General features: G+C 33.2%; 1 protein-coding gene across 2 annotated transcripts; it reads right to left on the bottom strand.

The window, feature by feature from the left end:
* Nucleotides 1-2,688: 2,688 nt before the first annotated feature.
* LOC110610046 (signal peptide peptidase-like 2) lies at nucleotides 2,689-9,468 on the bottom strand. 2 transcript variants are annotated; one of them, XR_006349943.1, is made up of 14 exons: nucleotides 9,162-9,468; nucleotides 8,280-8,438; nucleotides 8,070-8,181; nucleotides 7,445-7,564; nucleotides 7,027-7,178; nucleotides 6,738-6,920; nucleotides 6,440-6,474; nucleotides 5,234-5,390; nucleotides 4,359-4,412; nucleotides 3,827-3,919; nucleotides 3,567-3,709; nucleotides 3,254-3,344; nucleotides 3,084-3,167; nucleotides 2,689-2,974 (listed from the first exon to the last, which is right to left on the bottom strand). XR_006349943.1 is itself a non-coding variant. In XM_043953890.1 (14 exons), exons 1-14 carry the CDS (start codon nucleotides 9,306-9,308, stop codon nucleotides 2,850-2,852), a joined length of 1,635 nt encoding a protein of 544 aa, XP_043809825.1. In that variant the 5' UTR covers nucleotides 9,309-9,468; the 3' UTR covers nucleotides 2,689-2,849. The 2 variants fall into 2 exon arrangements, 1 of the variants encoding a protein (XP_043809825.1); XM_043953890.1 differs by having other exon boundaries at nucleotides 3,254-3,324.
* Nucleotides 9,469-9,565: the final 97 nt, after the last annotated feature.

Here is a 9,565-nt window from a genome sequence, read left to right as displayed (position 1 = left end):
TAGTTAGATAAGTGCCATTAATCATGTAGCCTAAATAAAAAAAAAAAAAAAAAGGGATTTTTTCCCTTTACATGTTGATTAATTCTCATACAAGAATGATAATTGAACACTTTATTTTCTTCTTAATGGTAGGGCCATCATTGAAACTTAAATATTATAATTACATAATTATCTTTTACTCCACCAAACAAACATTTCAACTTTAAATTTCAAATTTGAATATTAAAAATAAGATTTCTATTAAAATTAATTTTGAACTACAAGATTGATTTCAAATATTAATTTAAAATTATAAATGGTTTTCTGAAGTCCAAAAATTTATGATATTAATTGGTTAATGGGGATTAATAAAATAGAGCAAAGAGATGAAAAGAAGGAAGCATGTAGTAGGGGGCAAGAGATTGTTCTTGAAAGTGGAAAGAGATGTTGACAGGTTTTGGTTGGTGGTTTGTTCCTTGTTCTTATCCTCTCCCACACTGTACACTCCCTTTTCTTTTCTTTTTATCATTTTGTTTCTACAAAATTCTTTTTTTTTTCTTAATTTCTTTTTCGTTTCTGTCTAATTTTCAATTAACATCTTCAGTATTTTATGTAAAAAAATCATATTTTAGCTAATCATTTTTCTAATTTCTTTACATAAACTGGATTAAGATACTAAAATTTTTTTAAAATAAAATTTAGTTCAGGTTTTATTCCAACTCATGAATTTCAAATTATCAGAAAATATTAGTTATTTGAGCTAAATAAAAAGTGACATTCGACGATGGGTAAAATAGTAATTCGAAAGGCATTTGGACAGCCACGGGATAATAAGGGAAAAATACAAAAATCGAACGGTCGAGAGAAACTGACCGTTTTGTGACCGTTAGGAAAGAAAGAAACGCCCTTTTTAGGAAGGCAGGTGCATAATGAACCGGTCCAAACGACTGAAATTACTGTGTCACCCTTTTCTGCGGCCTTATCTGGTGCTGACACGTGGAGACACACTACAGTTTTTTAATTTCTTTTTGAAAAAGCTTGTAAAGTTTAATTGTCATCGAATAAATTAATAAATTTATATTATCTTTTCTATTATATTCTTTATTTATAGTACCTTATTATTAAATCATCATTAAAAAGTTTATAAATAAATTATTAAATTTAAAATAAAAATAGTTAAAAATTATTTTTAATTCTTAAAAAAAAGAAAATTTATGTGATGGAGATTGTATTAACAAATAATGAATAAGAGCCTCTACTTTCAAAAAAAAAAAAAGTAAGAGCATTCTAATAATATGAAAAACTAATTATTTTTTGTTTTCTGAATAATAATGAAATTCATATTAAAATGAATATACATTAATTTCTCGTGTAATGAAAGAAAAAGAAAAGGATATGTCACCAACAACTTATTGAAATTTATATATTTAATCTTTTTATTTCTTGAAATTTTCTTTTAATAAAAAATTAGAATATCTTAATATCTTTTAAAATAAAATTTATCTTATTATTATAAATACTTATTTAGGATTTTATTGGGGACCACAATCTCTTTCCTGCATATTCTGATATCTTGTTGTTTAGCTTTATATGAAAATTGAAAAAAGGAGAGCAACTCTATTATGCTATACAACTCATACTCATGGGATACCCTCCTGGTTTTGTGCCCTGCGCTCACATGCCTCTTCTAGCCCCACTGCCAGCCATTTCCTACTTTTTAAATTACATAATCACCCCAAAATCAGGGCATCCACTCCCAACTCACCTCACTATCCAACGGTCTAAACCTCTCTCCTGTTCACACGTGGCACCAATCTGATCTTTCCATGTCCATATACTGGCCCACCAACCATAAACTATTTTGAGTTGGAGAGGATTGGCTAAAGACATGCAGCCAGAGCCTTTTGCTTGGCCACCCTTTTGACTAGAGTGATTGCAATCTTACTAATCCTATTAAGGCAGGAAGAAATTTTTATTAAAACAAAAAAAAGTTATGTCAAGAGCTTCAAGATAGTATATCTTTTGATCCAGAGAATATTTTATGTCCACAGAAACAAGAGACATGCAAGAGAAGAGCATCTTTGTGGAGAATATTATGAATTGGCTCCTTACTTGGTTCAAAATCAATCAATGGCCCAATTATAACCATGTGCTGGAAGATAATGTCTGCCATCAGCAACTCTTGCATTTCATCAACCACCTTAATCATGGAAGCAAGAAATTCATTCATTTATTTAATTATTAACTTTAACTTGTAAAACTGCTCTTTAGGTTGTGTAAAATGCAAGATTTGCTGTCAGAGGTCAAGCTGGTCATGTATGTCTTGGAAAATTCTCATATGCTTACAACTGACATTTTTTAAAACCTTCTTTCCCACACTTGTTGTTTGAATTTAAAAATTAAGTTGGGAGAATTTCTCTCTCTCTCTCTCTCACGCATGAATCGCAGCAGTTCATAAACATTACTACACATGAGTACTAGTGTTCTGTCCCTTTCAAGCATTATATTTGAACCAGCAAGGTCAAAAAATTTTGTCCATTTTCAAATATGGTAGAGTGTAATGATATCACATGCACTTTTATACTTGTAATGAAATAGAAAAATCATTTAAAATTTTACCAGATCACTGTAAAAAAGAAGACTTGAACTCCACTGCAATCTCATCCCCTGTTCTGGAAATGGACAGAAGAGGATTTTTCTTGGACAATATTGCGAACCGTAGTTAATTTATAGTTAGCCAAAAGGTTAATCTAAGATTTCATTTCATACAACATTTTCCAAGTTATGGTAGCTCTGACAAGCTGGTTTAACCAGCTTCACAGGGGATGATGAGAAACGCTACAAAATAATTACATAAAACAAAAAAGAAGTTATTTTTCCAGGTTAAGTTCGTGCAAGTGTTCAAGGCGGACATGAGGGCAAGATCTTTCTGGTTCTCCACGAGTCCATAAATTGTTGAGATCACCTCTTTTCTTTCCCAATGTCAGAAAGGTTCCTGCATCAACGTGTGAAATTTTGTTTCATCAGGCAAATCTTAACTGTAAACTTCAAGTTGCTTGGCGTTTCTAAACTGTTCGTATTGCTTTACGCAAATAAATAAATACCAAGAGTAAATGGGACAATGTAGAGCAGTGCAGGTTGGCCATGCCCATCCATCAAGTTCAGGGCTACATATGTGATGAGAAGACCTGCAGTGGAGTTACAGAATTGAGAAGAGGAAAAGAGAAGTTATTTCATACAGTTCATCTTTTATGTTATGTGTAAAATCCCATACCTAATCCATAAGCAATCATTGCCCACAAAAAGTATCCAGCTCGAAGAGACTTATTTGCCAACCAATCATACCTGGGAAGATAACCTATTGTCTGAAATTGTGTGCGCAATGATAAAGGAGGAACAATAACCGTAAAAGAAGAAACATATTGTGCTTAGAAAAATTCAAGCTTCCAATTACAAAGCTCAGAGAGGAATGCTCATCAAGAAATGATTTTTTTTTTCAAAGAAAAAAAGAGGAAAAAGAAAAAGAGGCAAGTTGAAAAGTAGGTGAGGTGAAACATCTAGCAACTAAAGCAATAACAAGTGCAAACCTGAGTGAGAATGCTATCAGCAATCCAGGTAGAAGGATGTCTCCAAATCCTATAATGCTGTAACCCCCCCAGGGATCAAACATTCGTGGGATCTTTAACAGCATGGGGATACCATCCACTCCACTTCTATCACCACGCGCCACCTAATGAAAAAGGATACAATCAGGCATATTTGTTCCACAGCATTTGAATGGCCCAATGGTGGAAGACAACCAACAGTTACTTGCAATAGATGGTAAAAAATTAGTGGGATTACTTACCACAATCATAACACTTTCATGGAACAACGTCTTGGAAATGAACACCCAAAAGATGTCATACAAGAATGCACAACTGAGAAGAACTGTTCCCACCTGATTTAGAAATAACTCAGATCAGAAACGCTGAAGGAGCACCGCTTTAATAAAAATATCAATTTAGAAAGAAATCCATTGCTTGCTAATAAAGGTGCAAAGCACAAAAACATTAGATAAGACAAAAGGGGATTCAAGTATAAATGTGTTGCAATGCAAGCTCAAATTGCATGCACATGAAACATTCACAAAGATTCAAGTATAAATGTGTTGCGATGCAAGCTCAAATTGCATGCACATGAAACATTCACAAACAAACTTATTGTATATAAATTAATGATATCGTTGTCTTTTTCTTTGTTTTGAGCAAGAAAAATTTGTTCAACTCCATAATAGCTACCATCCATCATGAACATATTTGCAAACTAGTAATTTCATTAGTGAATATTCATTAAAGAATACAAGGAAATGCCCATACAGGCAACTAGCAATATGTTACCTTGAGGTTGGGTACATGGACAATTTGGAGAACAGTGATTATCAATGCAATTCCCTGATTGAAGAAAAAACAAAAGGAAAAAGATTATTAGTTGAATTGCCAATATCATTGTTACAAATACAGTTGACAAATTGGAAATAGCCATGCCTCTTGGCATCTACTAAATCAGCATTGCTAAACATAGAAAACAAGACAATTAGAACATCAAGAAGAAAGAATGGATCAAGGTAGAGAAGTTTTCTGAACACTTTCAAGGTACAAAAGTTTTCTGAATACCAAAGTCCAGTATAATTTGAGAAAGTTTTCTAATAATCATTGGCACAAAGGAACAGAATACTTTTTCGTATATCTCAACAATAATTTAAGAGAATTTATCACTTGGTAAGTAAGACATTAACTTCAACATTCACAGTAAAATTTAGTTTTGAGAATTATTATTTGTAAGAGAGAGAAGAAAAAAGAACTCAAAATTTCTGATCAGGGTAAAGTAAAAGTAAGAATATGATGATCTCTGAGCTATCTTCAAAGTTCTAACCTCCCCCCCCCCTCTTCTCTCTCTTTCTCTTCTATAGATTTTTATTCTGTTCATATATGTATAAACCAAAGAGTCTGATGTCCATATGAAATACAAAAAATCAACCTCTCATATTTATCAAGGATAAGACACAGGTTCAAATCAGTTCATAGCATAGGCTGGCTAATCTGTAACCTATTTGGAATGGAGAAAAATCAGATACTAATAATCAAAACATTTAGAGCATGCATTAATGTGCTGGAAGGGGTGGAGAAGGACTCATAATCTAATAACCGGAACATTAGATAAACGTGGAAAATTTATGTGAAAGCAGGTGAAATGATAGGAAATATGTCCTTACTAATATATCTTGGCCTATCCAGGCTAAGGAGACATTGCGATACACAGCCCAAACAGCAGCAAATGCTATGCAGAATGGTGAAACAGCCAATGTCAGGTATGAAAGAGCTCCAAAGAAAGGAATTTTAACATATGATTCTCCTGCATGCTTGAACCATCTGTGCGAGGACTGCAACTTTAGTTTCAAAACCAAGAATACCAATTTCCTTGAGTAGAAAGGCCAGGAAACATAGATATAAAGGCTAGTATGTTCATCAATGTCATATGTATATATCATCCCGCCTCTACTTTTTAAACTCAATCCAAAAGAAAAAGTCCTTTCCCATGAAATGTTTCACAATAAATGTCCATTTTAAAGAGTCGGTATATATGATTCAACACATTTACTGTCATTCAAGAGAGTGAATTTGTTGCCTAATCATACTGTTCCCATGATCGTTAACACAGCATTGGAATAATTTGTTTGAGAGCCCCGATCACATCTGCATATATTCCTATATGGAAATTCCCAACTATCATAGGGTAACTATCATATGAAAAAGTCGTCTCTGATGACAATTGTATAAATCTCCCAGAGTACACCATTAAAAACTTCATCATTTTATATATTCTTGTTTTTCACTGCATTATTTCACTATAACATTTTACACTATGATTTACAACCCAATCACATCAAGTTCTGTCAAAAGCAAATCTTTCACTTTACATATGTACAATAAGCTTTTTACACCAAGTCAACTGCTCTCTGTAAAATTACTTCAATCCTTTTAGACCTTCTGATTATTGATCACAACAGAGAACAAACTTATAATAAGATAACCAATAAAAGATACTATTTCTCATAAAGCAATGCAGACAAAAGCTTTACATAACAACTATGGCTCAGATAAAAAGGAATTTGAGTCAATCCAGACTAACTCAGAATTGCCAAAGCCACATTCATTCTGACAATAGCTTGCAACAAATTACCCAATATTAGGAAGATTAAAAATACAAAAATATTTTAGAAAATTAGTGAACATAACAATTTCTACATTCATAGAAAAATCTCACCATAATGATTTTTCACAAAAATAACTGCATCCATTGAAAGCAAAGACAAAAAAATAATTGCAAACAGCCCACAAGTGGACCTGTGGCCCATACAGAGACTAAAAGTAACCCTTAACTCCTAAGTCACATCTTAATGAGACATTGATAATTTTACCTTGATAATAAAGCAACTAGGCAGGTTTGCAAGCCCTACAAAACCATGAAATTACACTGTTATTTAACTCCCATAAAAGGTAAATGTACATTGACAAATTGCCAAATATCCAGCATTCCATAACATGTATAATTGTACAAGTCAAATATTTTGACCACAATTTGCATGATAATTAATGAAAAACAGCAGTACTAATGAAACTTAGGATATATATATATATATATATATATATAATATTAAGCGGTGCCTTAATCCACACATGTGGGATAATTGCAGTGTGGAAAAGAAAAAAGTTTACCTCGACCCCACCTACGCAGAAAAGAACCACCAAAAGCTCAACAAACCAGTATGACATAAGTTTGTAAAGCATGACCAAGAAGCATGAAGCGACAACAACAAACAGGACAGCTGATGTTGTGTTGATGTCTACAACACTACTAACACCAATGACCTTGTAATTTGGAATTTCATCCACAGCATCCTAAGTGAAGAAAAGACTTGTAAATTAGCAAATAAACTGGAAAAAGTATGCCACCACTGGAAAGGAGTTATTAATTGATCATATTTTACATAGATAGGAAGATCACCTTCAATAGCTTGTCATGTTCAATAGTTGCTTCTCTGGTACTCCATGCAGACCAGTAAGATGCACACAATATTGTAACAACTGCCGTCAGCCACAAGAATACTTCGGCTATATCAACTAGTGGCCGGTTCGGAGAGTAAAGCTGCACAGACACTGGCAAGACAGAAAATTTAGACAGCTTTATGATAATAAGGAAGCATGGAGATAACATTTGTTGGGACTTAAAGCCAAAACTGTTTATCATTTAGGATGTGAACTGTGAAGGCCAAATGGATACACAGTAGATGCCATAAAACAGGCAGTTACTTGGACCGGAAGTTATCAATGGAATGAATAAATAGCATCTACATCAGCTTTTCACCAATAAAGACTAAATTTATATTTTGTTTCACATTTATATAGGCTGTGGAAAATCTTACCAGATGAGCTATTCAGTAGCATTTTTTCCAAGCTTGCACCAGCATCTTGTGGGAGCATAACAGCAGGTATTTTTATGTCAAGATCAGTTTCATCTGGCTCACAAACCATCTTGTAAAGTTCTACAGAAGAAATAAGGCGTTTCTTGCAAAATGAGTAAAAAGGGAAAAATCTGAAAGTAGAATACTATATTTTGAAGTCAGAGAATATACATACTGTAATTATCAAGTCTTTATATTTAAAAGTCATAGCTATATTCAAGGTCAGTTCCCTACCAAGCGATATTTAACATATGCATTTGAAGTCACTGGTGAAGAAGTTTCATTACAAGGAATAAAGAGAACCAAAGGCAGATCAAAAGTAGTGCAGATTAAAGATAAAAGAGAAGCATCTGATTTCTAAACATCTGAAGTTTGAATAACACAGAGAAACAGAGTACTTATGTAGACAACTCCAACTAGTTGAACCCTGTGATTATCTCAATTGAATTGATGAGGTTAATAATAAAAGATGAGTTATCTAATATCAGACAATACAAATATTACATCTGTTGATTAACATTGCTCTACTGAAACATTTACTGCTTAAACAGATGCATCAAATAACAACAGCAAATATGCTAATTACCTTTTTGGTTATTTATTATAAGGACAGCAGAAGCACCGGCAGCTTCTGCATTATTTGTTTTGGTTGTGAATTTGCACTTGCCTCGATCAACCATAATGACATCCCTATCAAGCTAATAGATTGAAAACTGCTGGCTTTAGCAAACGCCTAAGGATTCACCCTGAAGTGGTAAAAAATACAACTACTCAAAAAGAACAAAAAAAAAAAAACCTTTTTCTTGGGAGGAGTACAACAATCTCGAGGATCTGAAAGAGTGAGGCGAGTTTGATTTGCATTTTTCTCCTTCGACACAATGGTAGTGCCAAATCTAGCACCCACACCAACAAACTCAGCATTCTCTATTCCATTAACCCAAGTTTGAACTTTTACCTAACAAAAGCACTCCCCAGATTAACAGGTAATTATAGCACTGCAAGGAGGTAAACCCAAACAAAGCACAATTTCAATGCAAATTATGCTCCAGTAGAATCTAACCAATGCAATTTCCCTACAAAGTGCGAAGCTTTGGCTTGGAAATCAAACATAATTAAAAGCATGCCAGAACTAATAGCGTTAAATGCCAAACCTAGTACTAGTTCATAAAGTATAAGCATTTAATATTAATTTAAAACCCAACAGAGAACCAAGATGAGAGAAATAAAGGAGTTCAATTATCACCAGAAAAATAAACAATTTTAATCATAATTTTTTAATTTTACTTTTGAACTTTCCAAAGCTAAATAAACAAATGGACAGATCAGCTGATATGCTGCTAATAAATATTCACAAAATTGAGAAAATCTAATTAATTGGGAAAGTAAAAGAAGAGATGAAACTCAGCAGGTCCACTTTTGAGGATCACATATTCACATTACTAGTTCCAAATTACAGAAGAAAAAAAGAAAGATTAGAAGGAAAAAGGAGAAGACGAAGACACGTAATCAAGTTAAAATACCAAACTAACACAAATTACAATTTTCAACAGCTATACATCATATAAAGACATTAACAAAACCAAAATTCAACCAACAGACAAAATAAGCAAGACCCAGTTAAGAAATCATAAAAAAAAATAACTGGGATGGGGAGAAAAAGCAGCATCAAAAGCTCTACCAGGATGAAGTCGTTCTCGCAGCCAGGCTTTTTGGGAGATGAATCATCGTCATGCACTATGTCCCCAGCTGTAACAGAAGGCGGGTAACAGACCAACGAAATCACAGCCGCAACAGAGATTAGCAAGCAGAACTTCTTCAAATCCATGGGTCCTCCTCTTAATTAAATTCCCTTTGAAACACAACTTAAAGCAGACTGAGATACAGTCATATAGAGAGAGAACCAAGAAAGAGTCTTTCCTTTTTTTTTTTTTTTTCCCCTTTTAAAAGAAATCATTTTCTTAAAGGATGTTTTCCCCTTAAGGATTTTCCCATTGTAATAACACCAATAAAAAGATATAACATATAATTGGGGAAAAAAGGATTTTTCTTTTCTAAAAATCAGCTAATATTACTTGCTTGAAC

The sequence above is a fragment of the Manihot esculenta genome, chromosome 2, assembly GCF_001659605.2.
Source record: "Manihot esculenta cultivar AM560-2 chromosome 2, M.esculenta_v8, whole genome shotgun sequence".
Taxonomy (NCBI): Eukaryota; Viridiplantae; Streptophyta; class Magnoliopsida; order Malpighiales; family Euphorbiaceae; genus Manihot; species Manihot esculenta.
This window is presented reverse-complemented; position numbering and strand designations above follow the sequence as displayed.